This window comes from Gigantopelta aegis, chromosome 7 (assembly GCF_016097555.1).
Source record: "Gigantopelta aegis isolate Gae_Host chromosome 7, Gae_host_genome, whole genome shotgun sequence".
Taxonomy (NCBI): domain Eukaryota; kingdom Metazoa; phylum Mollusca; class Gastropoda; order Neomphalida; family Peltospiridae; genus Gigantopelta; species Gigantopelta aegis.
Window position 1 is genome coordinate 45,924,789 of NC_054705.1, and position 21,709 is coordinate 45,946,497.

At 37.5% G+C, this 21,709-nt stretch overlaps 1 protein-coding gene across 2 annotated transcripts; it reads left to right on the plus strand.

The window, feature by feature from the left end:
* The first annotated feature begins 113 nt into the window (after nt 1-113).
* On the plus strand, nt 114-21,106 carry LOC121377514 (tetraspanin-18-like). Of its 2 annotated transcripts, none has more exons than XR_005958627.1 (8): nt 114-416; nt 2,275-2,395; nt 4,674-4,850; nt 8,055-8,129; nt 9,323-9,433; nt 12,778-12,972; nt 13,476-13,662; nt 17,015-17,098. XR_005958627.1 is itself a non-coding variant. In XM_041505528.1 (8 exons), the coding sequence occupies exons 2-8, from the start codon at nt 2,297-2,299 to the stop codon at nt 20,664-20,666; spliced, it is 810 nt and encodes a 269-aa protein (XP_041361462.1). In that variant the 5' UTR covers nt 115-416; nt 2,275-2,296; the 3' UTR covers nt 20,667-21,106. The 2 variants fall into 2 exon arrangements, 1 of the variants encoding a protein (XP_041361462.1); XM_041505528.1 differs by lacking the exon at nt 13,476-13,662 and adding an exon at nt 20,598-21,106 and having other exon boundaries at nt 115-416.
* Nucleotides 21,107-21,709: the final 603 nt, after the last annotated feature.

Sequence of the window (21,709 nt, forward strand, 5' to 3'; positions counted from 1 at the left end):
CCACTGGTTAATAACTGGTAAACCAGTAGAGCTAATTTTAATCAGATTGCATAATACGCATACAAATATTTGTTGTTGTTGCTTTTTATTATGTATTTTGGTTCAGCGGTCTTAATACCGAATAAACCTTGCACTCTACCGTGTAATCAGAATATGACAAACAATATACAATGCATCGGAAAACAACTTTGCAAGGCAGCGTTGTACTGTATTAGTGCGCCAGTTATTACAGAGGAGCAGTGCACAAAGAAAAAACGAAGACGGTGAAAGTTTTATTTGTGATTGTTTATGAACATAATTTTTTTTTAAACAAATGATTTGATTGAACTAGTAGCTCAGTCTATTTGCTTGATTGAACTAGTGGCTCAATCTCCTAGCTGAACATCCAATATTGGAGAAACGTTGCCCTTTCAAAGGTAAACTCGAATTTTGGTTTTCTGACAAACTATCCTCACCTCGCGGTGTGGGTTTTGGCTAGGGTGTCCACGAGTACTCGAGTACTCGGGCATGGGCCGAGTCCATCAAGACTCGAGTCCGTTCACAGGACTCGAGTACCCGTGCAAATAAGGGCACCCTCATTTAATTATATTTTTACGTCAGTTTGCCATATGCTTGCCGCCGGTTACATTATAGGGCTATGAGATAAGGAGGGAAAACAAAAGTCGAATGTGTGGAATGCAATACAGTGGTATACATTGGCATCCATGTTCAGCGCTGGAATTAAGATACTTAATGCCATTTGACTTTAGACCGGCCTTCGGTCTACAGGCTGGTAGGTACTGGGTTCGGATTCCAGTCGATTTTTAATCCAGATACCGACTCCAAACCCTGAGTGAGTGCTCCACAAGGCTCAAACCACTTGCACCGACCAGTGATCCATAACTGGTTCAACAAAGGCCATGGTTTGTGCTATCCTGCCTGTGGGAAGCGCAAATAAGATCCCTTGCTGCCTGTCGTAAAAGAGTAGCCTATGTGACGACAGCGGGTTTCCTCTAAAAACAGTGTCCAATAGCCGATGATAAGATAAAAAAAAAATCAATGTGCTCTAGTGGCGTCGTTAATTAAAACAAACTTTACTTTATTTGATTTTATTCCTCAGTCTCATTATCACCTAGTGTAAGTGTCGGGTACTCTGGTCCGGGTCGAGTTTAACCCTCGAGTACCCGAGTCCAATATGTTGGACTCAGGGATGCCCTAGTTTTGGCGGGGATAGGTAACGATCTTGCATAGTGTAAAAATAACTGTTTTTCTTGTTATTATTGATAGAGACATAACCTAATGTGTATACATCATTAATATATAAACAATAAATTCAAATCAGTATATAGAGGATTCGTCACGAGTAATTTTTAATATGGAAAATATTAACCGAGTCTATGTTAATCGGTATTTATCGAGGCATTATGTTCATTTCTATAATCTTTCTAAAAATTATAAAAATGTATCCACTAATTTCTAAGGTTTTAGGGTTACTATATATTAATTTACCCTCCGTACTCTCTGGCAGAACGTAGTACCAAATAACTTCCGGCTGGTTCAAAGTTGGAGGTGCACCCAACTTTTGATAAAGAAGTGAGCACCACAAGTCCTGTGATTGGTGATAATTGTGTGTTGGTTGTAAAAAAAAATTAGTTTCATCTGGGCTAAAAATATATGCAATTTTATTTCATCTAGTACCACTGTGTCAAGTAGCCTTGTTTGTAACATGTATGGGGTACCTGTAAAAAAAGTACTAACATTTTGTGGGGTACTCATAGATGCTACCTGTTATCTCAGAAATGAGAAGCTTAACCCCCAATTTTTTCTGATTCACTTTAAGGGTGACGGGTGGTAGTATTTATATCTGTGGTGTTTATGTCGATGGATACGCTGCAGTAGGAGTTTTAGCCACGTATGTTACTATTGTCTATGGGATTTGATTTGGTAGTATACACCCAAAAACTCTGATCAATATGTGCTCTAGTGGTGTTGTTAAACAAAAGAAACTAATTTTAACATTTTGCTGCAATGTTTTGTTTCAGGAGAGTTCCAGCCAGTGCACCACGACTGGTATATCAAAGGTCATGGTATGTACTACCCTGTGGGATGGTGCATATAAAAGATCCCTTGCTGCTAATCAAAAAGAGCAGCCCATGAAGTGGCGACAGCGGGTTTCCTCTCTCAATATCTGTGTGGTCCTTAACCATATGTCTGAAGCTATATACATGTAACCGTAAATAAAATGTGTAGTGCGTCGTTAAATAAAACATTTTTTTCTTTCTTTCTTTGTTTCAGGAGAAGAATCCAGAGGGGGATAATGGAACTGGACACAAAACCACTGCACCCATCCGAAGAGTCGCCCACCTTGGGGATAATCATCAAATATGTTTTCGTCGTGTGGAGCGTCGTACTCATTGTTTGTACATTGATTGTTTAAAATAAATATACCGTTCAGGGTTAATTAGGCTGATCAAAGCCCATAAAATATAGAGCTGGCAGTATTGAAATGTCAGGTTCGGTATTGGTATTTTTGGGGTGATTTACCTTGGTATCGTTATGGTATTTGATATTCGATACCGATATTGAGCAGCATTTTCGGTATACTCGGCTTTAAATGCAATTAATATAGGAATCGATACGTGGTCAAAATAGGAATCGATACACAAATATCATATCGTCTGCAGTAGTATCAAGATGCATCGATGTATCAGTGTATCGTGACACCCTACTAGCTGGCCTCTATATTCAGTGGGCGAGACATAGCTCAGTGGTAAAGCACTCGCTTGATGTGCAGTCAGTTTGGGATCGATCCCCGTTGGTGGACCCATTGGTCTTATTTCTCGTTCCAGCCAGTGCACCGTGACTGGTATATCAAAGGCCATGGTCTGTGCTATCCTGTCTGTGGGAAAGTTCATATAAAAGATCCCTTGCTGTATTAGAAAAAATGTAGCGGGTTTCCTCCAATGACTATATGTCGAAATTACCAAATGTTTGATATCCAGTAGCTGATGATTAATAAATCAGTGTGCTCTGGTGGTGTCGCTAAACTAACCAAACCAATCTATATTGAGGGCAGCAATCTTTGCCCAGAGCAAAATAAAGGTGAGCTGAATTAACATCACTCTCCTCATATGGTGCTGGGCGGGACATAGCCCAGTGGTAAAGCGCTCGCTTGATGCGTGGTCGGTCTGGGATCGATCCCCGTCGGTGGCCCTGTTGGGATATTTCTTGCTCCAGCCAGTTCTCCACAGCTGGTACATCAAAGACTGTGGTATGTGCCGTCCTGTCTATAGGATGGTGCATATAATAAAAATGTAGCGGGTTTCCTCTCTAAGACTATGTCAGAAATGACCAAATGTTCGACATCCAATAGCCGATGATTAATAAAGCAATGCGCTCTACTGGTTATTTATGGTTATATGGTGTCGAACATATGGTTAAAGTAAAGTTTGTTTTATTTAACGACGCCGCTAGAGCACATTGATTTTTTATCTTATCATCGGCTATTGGACGTCAAACATATGGTCATTCTGACACTGTTTTTAGAGGAAACCCGCTGTCGCCACATAGGCTACTCTTTTTACGACAGGCAGCAAGGGATCTTTTATTTGTGCTTCCCACAGGCAGGATAGCACAAACCATGGCCTTTGTTGAACCAGTTAGGGATCACTGGTCGGTGCAAGTGGTTTACACCTACCCATTGAGCCTTGCGGAGCACTCACTCAGGGTTTGGAGTCGGTATCTGGATTAAAAATGCCATGCCTCGACTGGGATCCGAACCCAGTACCTACCAGCCTGTAGACCGATGGCCTGCCACGACGCCACCGAGACCGGTCATATGGTTAAGGACCACACAGATACTGAGGGAGGAAACCCGCTGTTGCCACTTCATGGGCTACTCTTTTCGATTAGCAGCAAGGGATCTTTTATATGCATCATCCCATAGACAGGATAGCACATACCACGACCTTTGATGTACCAGTCGTGGAGCACTGGCTGGAGTGCAAAATAGCCCAATGGGCTACGTCTCGCTCCCTGCAGTGAGGTGGGGTTCTAGACTGGTGAGTGAAGTTTATAGAGGGCTCTTTATAGTCATGCTCACCTGAAAAATATTTTTAAAAAAAAGAAAATTTGCTTGAGTGAAAGAGGTGGGTGCATTTGATTTCCCATAAAACCCTTTGCCTGCACACATACCTGAATGAGTGGTATATAGCATGGTCGATTTGTGGGGTTTTCCCATTCCAGCCAATACTAAATCCATCTTAAGCAGGGGGTATTAAAAAGTGACCTTTTGAGACAGGTGGCTGCTTAAAACAGGTCTTTTTTTTTTTTTTACAATATTGGATTCTTTTAATATGTACAGTGAAACCTGTTAAACTGGATCACGCCGGGGACCTAATAGTTATCTGATTGGGACCTAATAGTTATCTGATTGGGACCTAATAGTTATCCGGTTGGGACCATAAAACATGGCCGGTTTTGACAAGATTCTGGTTTATTCAGGATCTGGTTTAGACCGCTTTCACTGTATATATGCATTGTGTGTGTGTGTGTAGATAGATAGATAGATAAAGAGGCCATATTTAAATATAATCCAATAGCCGATAATTAATCGATCAATGTGCCCTATTGTGGTGTCGTAAAACAAAACAATTTTAACTTTTATTTAGACAAAAAATGTTTTACCCTTGCAGCTGATGGGTGCAAGCGCTTTTGGTGCAGGGGTATGGATCTTGATGGATGAAAAGTACTCGTTGAATCTCATCCAGGCTGTAACCTCCGTTCTGGTCTTCTCTGGAGGCATGCTCTTCATCTTGGGATTCTTAGCCACCTGTGCGGCCTTGCTGGAACATAAGGGGATGCTCATTGTAGTAAGTTGTCAGTTCATTGCACTCATTCCTTCATTTGGGGGCAGGATAGTCGTAGCCCAGTGGTAAAGCGTTCGCTCAATGCGCAATCTATTTGGGATTGATCCCCGTCGGTGGGCCCATTGGGCTGTTTCTCGTTACAGCCAGTGCACAATGACTGGTGTAACAAAGGCTGTTGTATGTACTATCCTGTCTGGGATGGTGGATATAAGAGATCCCTTGCTACTAATGGAAAAATTGTAGCAGGTTTCCTCTCTATAACTGTCAAAATGACCATATAATTGACATCCAGTAGCCGATGATTAGTAAATCAATGTGCTCTAGTGGTGTCGTTAAACAAAACAAAGTTTCATTAATTCATTTCAACTTATTTACATTTACGGTTAAAGAACACACCTCAGCTATCTGGGCTGTCTGTCCAGGACAGAGGGTTACTTGTTAGTTGTTAGTGGTTTGTGAGAAAGAAGAGGGTGTAGTGGTCTTACACCTATCTATTGAGTCGTTAAAACTCACTCTGCATGGGTGGGAGCCAGTACCGGGCTGCGAACCCTGTACCTACCAGCCCTATGTCAATGGCCTAACCACGAAACCTCCAAGTCAGTAGTTCACAATCTAATTAAAATTAGCTCCACTATTACATGTGGATCTAACAGCAGCCAGTTGGAGCTCATGTCCACCAATCAAAACCTTACTTGCAGAATCATGCCAGTGATTTAAAAATAATTTGAAAACATTCCGAATTATTCTGAGGGTATACAACATGTTTCGTGTGAATTACGAATGCCTTATCCCTCTTTTGAGATATTGAGAGAGGAAACCCGCTGTCGCCACTTCATGAGCTACTCTTTTTGATAAGCAGCAAGGGATCTTTTATATGCACCATCCCACAGTCAGGGTAGTACATATCACGGCCTTTGATGTGCCAGTCGTGGTGCACTGGCTAGAACGAGAAATGGCCCAAAATTAATGGGCCCACCGACGAGGATCGATCCCAGACCGACTGCACATGGAGTGAGTGCTTTACCACTGAGCTACGTCCTGCCCTTGAATTTAGGAATGCCTCAAGATATTAATTGACTAAAATGTTTTGTACAACTAAGCTTTATCGATCAAGTTCCAAATTTGAATTTCATAGGGATTTACATAGAGTTATACGACCCTTGAACTTCGAAGATATGAAAAATGTTTTGACCCGGTAAGGGACACCTATTGGTTTAGTGTTACTCTTATAATGCTTGTTTATCAATGTTTTTTGTAACACAGAAAGATTATATTTTGACTTAAAATATACCTACAAAAAAATAGAATCTAAATCATTTCAATAGTTACTACCATACTATTTTTATCAATTTATATTACCGTATTGCAAAGTCCAATAACAGTGCATGACCGAACTATGTTATTCTTGATGTTACAGCAGGTCTTATAGACATTTTTATAAAATCCACTGGAGATGGGATCAGTGATTAAATTTTTTTACTAGCCACAATTACAAATTCACTATCCCTACTATACTATAAGTTGGATATGTCATCTGAAGAGGGAGCTTAAAATCTCTAAGATTGAAGTGTGTGGGTGGGGCATGCATGATTAGTCATGTTTATAAAATAGACTTAAATGCAGCATTTGACAACTCTTTTTTTTTTTTTTTTCACTAGCCGTCTGGCATGGCAATAGTAGTTATTTACTAGCCATAATCTAGAAACCCTACAACATGTAGACTTTACAGTCTGAATTTGAATTGCATCATCACATACTGACAAAGAATTGGCTTCTATTTTAATATTTTAATTTCTTCAGTTACTTCTGCAAAGATCATATTAATGTGGGACTGGTTAATTTGTAGCTACTCAGTTTACAGTGACGGCTGCAGGATCGTAAGATCTTCAGGAGCTAAAAAAAACCCCTGAATTTCTTCATTGCTCAGCTCAGAAATTAACATAACTTAAGTGTTAAAATGTAAATGTCACCCAACTGATAATAATATTCAACAATAAAATTAATATCTATTCATGTTTCACTGTCATCTATAATTATACTCACCACCCTTACTTATTCATTTTAGTCCTATTAACAAGTTTACGCGACAAATTCGGCAAACTCTAATTTCCACCCCCTGACAACACGCAAACATTTTGAAAGTAAAACCGATAATTAAATATAACAGGGAGTTACTAGTAAGTAAACAAGTAAATAAACATAGCAATATTGTGTTATTTTGACATTGGTTACAATTAATTTGCCAGATTTGCTACATATAAGCAACACACCCTAGCTGCCCATTCTGCAAATTCATTATAATTTGGAACATCTCGGCTGATTACGAATAGAAATAGGCCAGAATATTCCTATAAGACAGTATATGGCTTTCGCTTAAATACATCCAATGAAAACAGTTGATACATGTTATATTAAGGAAGACACCAGTGTTTTCTTTTTCTGAACGAAATCTTTTGGTTTTAGTTTCTCTAAAATTATATAAGTTAAGAATATAAACTTTTCTCCTTGCAAATTTGTTAAGGGGAGCATTTCTTTTGTGCTGCGACATATGTTTTACGGGTGTGGGTGCGATCGCGCCCGTCAAACCGCAGTTACCAAGTTTATTACATGCATGTAAAAATATCAAAATATTGCACTATATTGGTCAGGGGACAATATTTCAAAATCTGAGGTAACCGGAAGTCGCTTCATGTGGATTTTACCCAGGTAACTAATTGAATTATATTTGTGTACCTCAAATTTATGTTGAATTTTTTTAGATCAAACATAAAGTTAAAACAAAATACAAAAGAATACATGTTATAAAACAGTTTCTTTAATGCTTGCAAAAGTTTAAAATATTGTAAACGGACTAAATATCGGCCCCAGTACTGAAACAAAATAGATACCTATTGCTCTTTGTTTGCAGGGTTGAGACGTAACCCAGTGGACGATCAGTTTGGGATTGATCCCTGTCGGTGGACCCATCGGGCCAGTGCACCACGACTGGTACATCAAAGGCCATGGTATGTGCTATCCTGTCTATGGGATGGTGCATATAAAAGATCCCTTGCTGCCAATCGAAAAGAGTAGCCCATGAAGTGGCTACAGCAGGTTTCCTCCTTCAATATCTGTGTGGTCCTTAACCATATGTCTGAAGCCATATAACCGTAAATAAAATGTGTTGAGTGCTTCGTTAAATAAAACATTTCCTTCCTTTGTTTGCAGTACATCGTCATATTGATGGTTTTGCTGTGTAGCCAAGGAACAGCGTCTGTAATAATGGTAGTGAAGTGGAAAGCGGTAGGTACATGTATACCTAACTTAATTATATTGTTACACTTTGTCAAGCACAGATCTATGATGTTGTAATAAATATATGTGACGATGTCTGCGAAAAAGAGTAGGCCTATATACAGAGGAGGATGCATTCGTAATAAACATTGTGTTTAAAAGTGACGTAATGTGGCACATGTCACTCCCTGTTTGTTGCAAATGATATCAACATGTAAGCATTTTATATATATAGAGAGGTTATTACCAGAGTGTTTTTCGTTATCTTCAATATCATATATTAGGAATAAAAATTGTATTATGCGAGCCTCTGGCTAGCATAATATTTTATTTTTATTCCTAATATATGATATTGACGATACCGAAATACACGAGGATAGTAATCTCTTTATCATATAAGCTCAAGCTTAATACAACATGTTTTTGTAAACGGTACACGCAACTTTAATTCCAGTGGCGACAGCGGGTTTCCTCCCTCAATATCTGTGTGGTCCTTAACTATATGTCTGTCGCCATATAACCATAAATAAAATGTGTTGAGTGCATCGTTAAATAAAACATTCTCTTCCTTTTAAAGAGACATCTCTCATCATAATATTACATCTTCAGTTACCAGATGTATGTTTGAGCTGAAAAATATGTTGTCATCACACTATATGATCACTGAATGGCTGTCAGGCTTTCTGGCAGAAAATAATTTGAGGGTACGCGATGGACTTGAAAGCTGCTTTTGAAACTGGACATTGCATTGCATGTACTTCGACAAATTGTGAACAGCAGTTCTCTTAATTACTGTAATCTCTTTGAAAAATAAAATTACACTTATGATTAGCACACGCAGACATACAATTTAGACAATTGGAATGATGCACTGCTGGCTGCCCTAATTAATATACTGCCTTGTTGTGGCAAAAGGAAGCGAGTTACGTTTTTAAGTTTTCAAGAAAACTAGCAGAAACGTAAACTTTCTTGGCTCTCATAGCTAAAAAATTCATGCATAATATTATTTTTATTTGTTCTTTTAGCCGTTTTTAACACAACTAAATGGTTACAGCTGGCTATATGAGAGCCAACAAAAATTAGGTTTTTGCTTCTTTTCTCGAAAACTTAAAAAAAGTAACTTGTTTCCTTTTGCCATGACGTGCAGGGCAGCTAATGTAGTATAGCAGCTCTGTTTACAGTATGTTTTGATTGTTTTCTAGATTGAGAATGAATTAAATGAGAATCTGGTGAAAAATGTGGAGGAAAACTACGACGGAAAGGTGAAGAGCGCCAGTGTATTCAGTGCGGCACTTGACTGGACACAAGTCACTGTAAGTATAGAAAGAGAGAAAGAAATGTTTTATTTAACGACGCACTCAACAAAGTTTATTTACGGTTATATGGCATTAGACATATGGTTAAGGACCACACATGGTCTACTCTTCCCGATTAGCAGCAAGGGATCTTTTATTTGCGCTTCCCACAGGCAGGATAGCACAAACCATGGCCTTTGTTGAACCAGTTATGGATCACTGGTCGGTGCAAGTGGTTTACACCTACCCACTGAGTCTTGTGGAGCACTCACTCAGGGTTTGGAGTCGGTATCTGGATTAAAAATCCCATGCCTCGACTGGGATCTGAACCCAGTACCTACCAGCCTGTAGACCGATGGCCTACCAAGACACCACCGAGGCCGGTCTATAAGTATAGAGCACTGCTAGTAATTCTGGGCAGGAGTTAGCTCAGTCGGTTTAGTTGAGTGCTCGCCTGACGTGCTTGCAGCGCAGGATCGAACCACCTCAGTGGATCCATTCAGATGATTGGGTTTGTCGTGGTATGTGCTTTCCTGTCTGTGAGAAAGTGTATGTAACAGATCCCTTGCTGCATTAGGAAAAATGTAGCAGGTTTAATTCCTCTAATGACTAGAGTGCGTCGTTAGATAAACCATTTTCTTCCTTCTTCTGATGACTTAGAATTACCCAATTTTTGACATCCAGTAGCCGATAAATATGATTAATTAATCAATGTGCTCCAGTGGTGCCCTTTTGTAGATGGAGGTTTTTATGTGACACTCCAAGGATTGATTTTCTTGAATGCAAGCTTTTAATATATAACTTGTACTTATCTTTGCTATACAAAAACTGTTAACCTATACAAAGCTTACGTGAGGTCCTGAAAATGGTAAGTGTATAACTTTCTACTTTCTTTAAAAGACAGTTCAAAAGTAGACAGAATAATTAAAAAAAAGAGGGAAATAATTGATAATAGGTATGTAGGAATAGACCAATAGGTCTCGTTTACAATAAAAAAGTCTTTAAAAAAAAATCAAATCAAACTTCATTTAAATATTTGTATTTCAACCAGAGGTTAATGAATGTACATCTGTTATTTATATATGTTTCTTGCCCACTGGTTTAATTAGCCAGATTTTGCATGGTGCTAGAAAAATCTGTCTAGTTTACCCCAGTGCTGGACGATTAAATTTCTACAAACGCATGACATCATAACTCATGTTTTACGATGATTGACGTCATAATTCATGTTTTTCAGAATTTTTTTTGCTATTTAATGTATTATTGTTTTAAAAATATTTAAACAAATTAATATTTTCAACTTTATATTTATTGGTAATTTGTTACATTTTTATGTCGTACATTGCATAATGAGGACTATATTTTTCCGTGTATGATTACATGAGTTTGTAGGAGCAATGTTTTTGAATTGTTCTACAATAAACAAACCGTAGCTTACAAAATTAATGTTTTGTTACTGTAATTAAATGGGCAAAAAAAAGAATCAATCACCGTTGTGAGGTATAGATACAGCAATTCCAACCCTTGAGACAAAATGTTTTTGTCCCTCGGGTTGGAATTGCCTTACAACAGTGGGACCTCACAACGGTGATAGATTCTATTAATATATGTACAAAATATAGTAACAGTAATCAATGATCATAGTCAACACTTTAGCTTTTGTTTGTTTCAATATGTTTGTTAGAAAGTCACAGACCATGTGACTAGAATGACTTGATGTACAGTACTATGTGGCATATTATCCAGTCAGAGCTATCGGGGTCAGATTGTTTTTACTCTTGGAACTCTGGCTGCACAACAGGCTGGTCTCCTTGACAACTTGTTACACATTTATGATGGTGTCTAAAATTATGGGGTTTTTTATTATCTTTATTATGGCATCCCACGTTTGGAATAAAATCCTTTGTAATGACAGATTTTGTCAGAGTTTGTATATTTGTTTATCAACAACATTGGGGACGTAACGCTGACTTGACATATATGTCAGAGCCGTTCATAACTGGTAGTGGCAGGTCAAATGATGTGTTACAAAATGTTAATGGAGGGAGAGTGATGGTTGCTTAGTTGTTGAATTAAAAATACCACTGTGAATGTCAATGCCCCAACCAACCCTATTGAAGTAATTGTAGGCCTATGTTTAATGAGTTATTTAAAAGATAAAATAATAATGTGAGGGAGCTAATTCAGTTGGTAGTGCACACCTGAGATGCTTGGGTCGTAGTTCTAATTGAACCACCTCATTAGAACCAGTTGGGTTTTTTTCCCATCACAACTATCCTAATTATGTTTGTTGTACATATATAATAATTAAATTCAAGACACGTTGATTCCTATCCGTTTAACACTGAAAAGGCATCTATAATTGTGTTCATCAAATTATCTGAATAGTACATATTATAATTAAAAAATCAAACAGTCTGCATCAGTGTATGTCATAATTATATTTCTATAGCACCGCTCCTAAAATTTGTGAATAACTCGATTCCTGAAAAGGAAAAGAAGTCGGACTACACTAATGAACCAAACAACATAAAATTAGAAGACATTTTTTTTGCAATATATGTCTCTACATTTACATGTACCAATTACCGTACTTCATAAATTAATTTTTAAAAAGTTTGTTTTGTTTAACGACACCACTAGAGCACATTGATATATTAATCATCGGCTATTGGATGTCAAAACATTTGGTAATTCTGACTCGTAGTCAGTAGAGGAAACCCGCTTCATTTTATTAATGCAGCAAGGGATCTTTTACATGCACTTTCCCACAGACCTGAAAGCACATACCACGGCCTTTGAACGGTTGTGGTGCACTGATTGGAACGAGAAAAAACCCAATCAGTTGAACATATCCACTGAGGTGGTTCGATCCTGCAACGCAATTAGCACCTCAAGCGAGCACTCAACCGACTGAGCTAAATCCCACCCCTCATAAATTAATAATGCTTGCATGGTTTTCACTCACCTTAATCAGCATTTCGTTGAGTGTGATTTTTCACTCACCTTAATTAGCATTTTGTTGAGTGTGATTTTTCACTCACCTTCATTAGCATTTTGTTGAGTGTGATTTTTCACTCACCTTAATCAGCATTTTGTTGAGTGTGATTTTTCACTCACCTTAATTAGCATTTTGTTGAGTGTGATTTTTCACTCGCCTAAACATTTTGAGGTGTGCGATTTTTCACTCGCCAAGTGTTTTGAGGTGTGCGATTTTTCACTCGCCTAAGTGTTTTGAGGTGTGCGATTTTTTCACTCGCCTAAGTGTTTTGAGGTGTGCAATTTTTTTCACTCAATCAACCATGGTTTTTCAAAAGCCAAGGACTGATTATATAATCTTATTGAGGGCGTTTTTTTTTCAGTTATATTGCTGCGGCATCAACAAGTTCTCGGAATTTCAGAAGGCCAAGAACTGGAAAGCCAGGGAAACCAAGATGGTTCCCGAGACTTGCTGTATTCTCACAAACCGGGACAAGTTCTTCTTGAAGGAGAAGCCAAAAGTAAAAGTCCGTACTTGTCCACAAGATCCAACAGCCACTGATTCCTATATCAGTACAGTGAGTTTCAAATACTGCAGCTGCAGAACTATGTTATACCCTTTTCCAGTTGGGGTGTGCATGTATAGCTAGGGTGTCACATAATTTAGTTTTTAAAAAAATTAATTGGTTTCAAATACTGCAGTACTGTATTTATACAGAACTTCACATGTTATTTTCGCTTTCCTATTTATTGCACAAGTTTATTTTACACATGAGTATTATATATACCACTCGACTGCTACATATACCACTCGACTGCTACACATACCACTCGACTGCTACACATACCACTCGACTGCTACACATACCACTCGACTGCTACACATACCACGCGACTGCTACACATACCACTCGACTGCTACACATACCACTCGACTGCTACACATACCACTCGACTGCTACACAGTCTCATGCAGTGCTGTCACTGTATACTTTAAAAAAAGGTACCTTAAGAAATCCAATTTCAAATTTGACCATTGTAAAATGTTTGCTTTAATTGCTACTGTAGTCTTATTTTTCAGGAGTGGTTTGTTCTTTGTTGAGTGGAGTGTTTGTAGAGCTCTCTGATCTTGCAGCTGCTCTCAGTGACCAAGTGACAAAGCACTGAAATATGCAGAACAGTGTTTTCAACAATCACAAATCCTCCCAACATGGTACACACCATTCCTTGAGATTGGTCATCAAGCAGCAAACATTAGTAGGACAAAGGTAATGATGTTGATGAAATAAGTTGATGAAAAATTATACTTTTTAATACTTTTTTTTTAGACCATTTTGATACTTATTTTGGCAAGATTCCATACCTCTTTCTTTTGGAAATGCAGTGGCAGCATTGCTCTTATGTTCTTGTGTAAAATGAACGAGTGCAATAAATAGGAAGCCAAAACCGCCTTTGTGAAGTTCTGTATTTATTACGTGTCATACCTTCTTTTAATCTTTTACCAAAACAGTTTTAACATCGTAACTACACTTTCTTAAATCTATTAATCAGTCCTTTTTCATGGATTTACTTAACGTTAAGAATCATACTCTTCGGCAATGATGTGACATAATTTGTAAATCGGACATGATATGTCAGTAATAAAAAGGCATTAATTCAAGTAAAAATGAAAAGGGAATTCCCCATTTATAAGTTCTGGTCCAGATCGCATATGTGTGTAATACAAGATAAATTTATCACACGCTTTAAAAATGTCTTTCTCACTATATAGTATGATTGAATATGTATGTAATAAAACCATTTCCAGTAGCAGGGTTTCTGCTAGAGGGTACGAAGGGTAAAATTACTTGCCCTAAAATGTTGAAAATTAATGGATATATTTTAGAAAGATTTTCGTAAGAGAACTGCTGTTAAAAACTTGACAGAGTACATGGAATGCAGTGTCCAACTTGAAACGATTTCAAACGGATAACCTACACCTTGTATATTATAGGGGCACTTAGGATCTGTTTTGTTTTTATTACATACATGTAACCTCAAATTGTTTTCTGGCAGACAGCCCGAGTAGGGGTGTATATATATTTATAAAGCGTGGCGCAGAATTTAGCTTTCAAGAACTCAGTGGTACAGTCCAGTGAGTTTCAACTACATCAGTACTATAACCCGTGCATATATATACTGATGGAAAGAAAGAAAGGATCACACAGATAGCAACAAGAAATATTGACTGCATCAAAAATCAATTGATATTGTCCGATGTTGACTGGGAACATATAGGCAGCACATTCAACACTACAGACATTCAATCCCACATTCCAACTTGATATGAAATACAGACATTATTACGCTAGTTGTGAATTACATTTGGTCTACAATTTGATGTGTTCCCTTATTTCTTTCCATCAGTATACAGTCGAACTTCGTTAACTCGAAGTTGAAGGGGACGACGAAATAGTTCGAGTTTCAGGGAGTTCGAGTTTTCGAAATTCATACAGCCATTTCCGGGTCCTTCCCCAGATTGCTCGATCTCTGATGTATCAGTTTCTAACATAACTAAATGACTAGTAGCCTAATGAATCATTTTGAATTCACACTTAAATAGCAAATAACAAATTTGACATGATTTACTCGTTTAAGAAAAAAAAAAAACAGCGTTAATTGTTATTACAACAGTTCTTTGAAGATTACAAGACTATCCGTACTTTGTGTAATGAGGCCCGCTGCCGTGTACAAACACCGACAACCAAATGCAGGCATGTAGGATCATTTCGTTCTGCATAGTCGGCGATCTATTATTCTGTAATTACCGTGTGTATCATCGATAGCCGAGACCACTCACGCTTGGCTTGGGTGACAATTAATTTTTCTTTAAAGTATTACCGGTACAGTTAAAAGGCTCAGTCACTCCACAAACTTCGAGTTTTGGAAGTGCAATATCCCTTAATTTTTTATGGTGGGACCAAAAAATTACTTTGAGAGATAGAGTTTTTCGAATGTTCGAAGTTTGAGTGTTCGAAGTCTGTTATTACTAGTTTGTATAGCAGTTCGACCGGGACCGCCGTTTCACTTGGTGAGATCGACGTTTTTGAAAGATCGAAGTTTGAGTTATCGAAGGTCGACTGTATATATATATATAATGTATATATATATTTATCATATAATATCTTACATTTTCAGTGCAATCAAAGTATGTGATATTTTTCAGATCACATACTTAAAGAATTTGATAACTTTGCAAATTAGATGTAAATTGGTCGAGGTCTCGGCACTAGGTTTATTGACATTTAAGCAAACGTACTTGGGTGACACTCCATGATTGACATATGCATTCACAGTCATCAAATAAACACATTTCAATGACAATTTGACACTGAAAGCTGTCCAGCGTTCAGAAAACAAAAACCGTTAGGCATAACTTTATTTTGATGTAGGGACATCCAAAATGGCGTCATTCGAGTTTGACGTCATTTTCATTCAAAAATACACTGCGCCACATATTCTTACATCATTTGAATATCTAGTAATGGCAGACTGGAATTAAAGTTGCATGTACAGTGTACAGTTTACAAAAACACGTTGTATTAAGCTTGAGCTTATATGATAAAGAGATTATTACCCTCGTGTATTTCGGTATCATCAATATCATATATTAGGAATAAAAATAATGATTGTGACCCGATGTCAATGAAAAAAATGACATTTTCTAGGGTACCCTCAAACACTGGTGACAGATGAGTAGTCGATTCCAAGTTTTTCACTGTTATGAGTTAATTTCATGTTGATCTAGGACATATATGGGCTTCAAAAACATATAATGTACATGATCATCTATATGCAGTGGAGGTGTGTGTGTGTGTCTGGTGGTGGTGCTGGGGGGTGGGTGGTGCACGAGAACCCTATATAGCCCATGGCCTATAAGGGTCCATGCAGGTCCATATTTTAAATTGCTGTAGCCTGGGTTATCTGGCTGACATTTCATTCATTTCAACTTATTTCCGTGCTTATATCCAATTAAGGTTCAAGCATGCTGTCCTGGGTTAGTTGTTAACTGTTAGTGGTTTGTGAGAAGAGGGTGTAGTGGCCTTACACCTACCCATTGAGTTGTTAAAACTCGCTTTGGGTCAGAGACAATACCGGGCTGCGAACCCTGTACCCACCAGCCTTATGTCCGATAGCTTAACCACAACGCCACCGAGGCTGGCTGACAGTATGCTATTTAAATACTTGTATACTTACCAAATATGAGGACTGCATGCATGTAAATTAAAAAAAAAAAAAAAATGTTTTATTTAACGACGCACTCTACACATTTTATTTACGATTAATTGGCATCAGACACACAGATATGGAGAGAGGAAACCCGCTGTCGCCACTCTTCATGGGCTACTCTTTTCGATTAGCAGTAAGGGATCTTTTATATGCACCATCCCACAGACAGAGTAGTACATACCAGGGCCTTTGATATACCAGTCATTGTGCACTGGCTGGAACGAGAAATAGCCCAATGGGCCTACTGACGGGAATCGATCCCACACCGACCACTGGGCGACCACTGGGCGACATCCCGCCCCAGCATGAGAATTGAAATAAATGAGAGTACATGTATTACTTTATTTTCAGCCATGCTTTAACGGGATCAAAGAGCTATTGATGGAGAAGTGGAAGCTGTTCCTTGGAGTTCTTTGTGTCGTTTTAATCTTCGAGGTACACATAATTATAAACAGGGCTAGAAATGGAATGTTTTATTTAAAGTGCTTTTCCAGACCATACACTAAAATTTCAAATTCCACAATTAAATGCCTTCTTAATTCATTGCAATAATATTTTACACTGATATGTAAATCAATACTTACGAAAATGCCCCATAAAAGTATTAAAACGTCATCTCCCGTAGAACACTGCCGGAAACGACCGAGTAAAATTCTCGGTAAAAACATTTGTCTGTAAATAGCTGTGACATCATGAAGGGAACTCGCTTCACAGAAACCTACCACGAGATGACTTCCAGTGGGACCAACAGCGACTGCCAAGCTCAATTATCATGCAATTCTTCTTTCAATGATGAATAGTGTAGTAATGATAACTGGACTAATATTTGTGCAACACAACAAATAATGCCGTATCAGTTTGAACCTGGAACATCTTCCGAAGAACCACTGGCCTGACAGATGACGATGAAAATGGTCGTGGAGACAGCTTACCACTAATTTACAACTTTAATTCTTGTTTTGTTCTTTAGCTTTTCGTGCGAATTATTTTGCTACACTGTATGTTCTAGTACTTGTGATGTAGCAGAAAATACTATAAATAACACTTGAATTCTACTAGTCAAGTGGACCCGATATCGGTAATTTTAAGAAATAAACACAAACGACTTTTAGTCCATCCCATCCCTCTATAAAGATGTTTTTTTGTGTGAATAATTTCAGTTTGATTTGACACAAAAAAAACGAAAAAAAAACGTAAGTGTTTTGGAAATAAAAACCAAATACTATTTTTGTGTGCAGTTGTGAAAACAGTCTGCTCAGAAATAAATAACTTATAGTACATTTCATAGTATGAAAAAAAATGTTCTCTGTGGGAAGGTATTGTAAAATTAATTCAATGTATTTATAGTCTGTCTAATTAGGTTGCATACAAAAATAGCATTTTTTATTTTTTTTGATTTACAAAAAAACCAAACAACATTTTTGTAGGATTGGACGGACTAGACTTTAGATACTTACTTGTCTGAACTTTATTGTTGATGAAAATGTTCTCGAACTGTAAAGAAAAACCTCACAAATGAACGAGATGCAAACAACAACAAATCTGATCTGGTTGATTGCATTGTCAGTTTTTTGCACGTGCATGAGAAAACAAACTGGCCGGAGTTGGAAGCATAACGCAGTTTGGGATGTTGACAATATGCACCCCAAGGTCGTTTCGATGTGAATGGCGTCGTCTTGTTGTCGTTTTGTGTTGCAGAAAAATTGTTGGTATGACATCTTTTTTAAAAGCCGTAACACATGGTATTCCCATATCTCGCTTAAGCCGACAAGCCAGTTCGGACGAATCGAAACTAAAGTCTCCAGCATTTTCTTCCTGTCCAGTCTTTCCACGTTTTAATCAAATTCACACAGCTTTCTCACAGCAACATTACTATGAAATGCGTGAAGACTAAATTTATCGGTTCTTGTATTGCTACAACCGCCAACAACACGCCATTTAACCATAATAAACACACAAGAAGCAATGAACAATGGCGCTGACTATTGAAAGGAGTTCCCTTCGTGACGTCACAGATCAAATCTTACGGAAATTAGCGAAACAAATTCAGCTGGTTCTGTTTTTCAGGGGAATATTTTTAAATGGAAAATATACCGGTATATAATTTTTTTATAACTTTCTTTTTCATTTTCTAATCATATTAAATAATTTGTTGATTGATATAGCCCAATACACCATACATCTGGAACAGCACTTTAATGACGCACTCAACACATTTTATTTATGGTTATATGGCGTCGGACATATGGTTAAGGACCACACAAATAATGAGAGAGGAAACCCGCTGTCGCCACTTCAAGGGCTACTGTTTTCGATTAGCAGCAAGGGATCTTTTATATGCACCATTCCACAGACAGGGTAGTACATACCACGGCCTTTGATATTACAGTTGTGGTGCACTGGCTGGAACGAGAAATACATGTAGTCCAATGGGCAATCATGATTCAGAATTGTAATGCAACATGATATGCATATAATACATAAGAAATCGATAAGTATTGTGTTCATGGTGTTTCTTTTCTTACCCATTCCTTCATCTTTGAGAATAACCATCATATTAGTTAAATTAGGATATTTATTTTGAAAACACAAAACATTAACCCTTAAGATATTTAATTTAGAAATCATTACTCCTCAAACTTAATCATGTTCATGGGTGCAATTCCTCTCGGTCGCCACTTCATGAGCTACTCTTTTCGATTAGCAGCAAGGGATCTTTTATATGCACCATCCCACAGACAAGATAGTACATACCACGGCCTTTGTTACACCAGTTGTGGAGCACTGGCTGGAATGAGAAATAGCCCAATGGGCCCACCGACGGGGATCAATCCCAGAACGACCGTGCATCAAGCAAGCGCTGCACATGATTAATTAATCACGGCTATTGGATGTTAAACATATGGTAATTATGACTCGTAGTCATCAGAGGAAACCCACTACATTTTTCTTAAAGGGACATTCCTGAGTTTGCTGCAATTTTTAAGATGTTATCGACTAACAAAGACTTTTTAACGATTGTAATTACATATCAAATATATTTTTCTGCATAAAATATTAGTGGCTGTATATTGAATGTGTTTCTGATCGTTCTAATTGTTGTACTAAGTTAAATTTCATTTTATTTCCTAAAATTAAAAAAATTCGTACGTACAAAATTATTTTAATAAAAAATCCAGTTTGGGCTCCTTGCAAATATTAAGACGACCAGAAACACATTGAATATACAGACACTGATATTCTAAACAAGAAAATATATTTAATATGTAAGTTTAATCGTAGAAATATTTTATTAGTCGGAAACGTCTAACAATGCAGCGAACTCAGGAATGTCCCTTTGATGCAACAAGGGATCCTTTATATGCACTTTCCATAGACAGAAAAGCACATACCACGGCCTTTGACCAGTTATGGTGCACTGGTTGGAATGAGAAGAAACCCAAATCAGTTGAATGGATCCACTGAGGTGATTCGTGCCTGCGATGCAAGCACCTCAGGCGAGCATTCAACCGACGGCTAAATCCCACTCCCTATACTAACAATGAGGAAATTATTTATTTAACGACGCACTCAACACATTTTATTTACGGTTATATGGCGTCGGACATAATATGGTTAAGGACCACACAGATAATGAGAGGAAACTCGCTGTCGCCACTTCATGGGCTACTCTTGTCAATTAGCAGCAAAGGATCTTTTATATGCACCATCCCACAGACAGGGTAGTGCATACCATGGCATTTGATATACCAGTCATGGCTGGCACGAGAAACCTATACTAACAACGAAGTCACTGAATATTACTTTTATTGTTTCTGTAGACCTATAAACACTATTTCATGGCTATGTACATGTATTGTATATATAGAAACATTAGCGAGTATATTATAAATCAATAACCACCATCATCTTCTTTTGTTAAATTATTTCACAGGTCTCAGGAGTTGTCTTCTCCTCCTTTATTTTATGGAAAATCCACAAGAAAGAACTGGAGATAGTCTGAGACGGATGCTATGGGCAACCAACTCCAGCTGCTACTCCATCTTACATGTGCCTTGTTACTAACTATAAACATAACTGAAGAGTTCATTGACAAAATGCTGCATACGTGATATATACGATTTTCCCTAATTTTAGAGCTATGGTGAAGGTGTACTGATATTAGACAGGGTTTAGGTGGAAGCCCGTAAAATATGAACAATTTGGCAAATTATTTAGAAAATCTGTCGCCAAATTCAACATTCATTTAACCAAACAGCAAAAATAGTGGTACATGCATCTATGAGCGGGAGACGATTTCAAATTAGTAATAAAATTTATCATATAATATCTTATATTTTCAGTGCAAAGTATGTGATGATCACATACTTTAAGAATTTTTTTAACTTTGCAAATTAGATGTAAATTAATCGAGGTCACAGCACTATGTTTATTGACATTTGAGCGAACGTACTAGGGTGACACTCCATAATTGACGTATGCATTCATAGTCATCAAATAAAAACATTTCAATAGCAATTTTACTCTGAAAGCTGTCCAGAGTTTAGAAAACAAAAAATGTTTTGCACTAGATTATTTTGATGTAAGGACATCAAAAATGACATCATTGAAGTTTGACGTCATTTCCATTCAGAAAGGCAATGCGCTACATATTCTTACGTCATTTGAATATCAAGTAATGGCAGACTAGAATTAAAGTTGCATGTACAGCTTACAAAAACAGGTATTAAGCTTGAGATTAAATGATAAAGAGATTATTACCCTCATGTGTTCAGTATTGTCAATATCATATATTAGGAATAAAAATAATGTAAATACAATTTTTATTCCTAATATATGATATTGACGATACTGAAAAAATCTCTGGTAATAACGCCTATATATTTGCCAAATTCCAACTTTAATTTGCATTTGACGAGCAACGTCTTAAACCCTGTTATTTACAGCTCAGAAATACAACAATAGAGTTTCAATCACCACGTGATCTGCACCGACGAGGGTCTTAAAACTGTGCTTCGTGTGGAATACATGTTATATGTCATAATG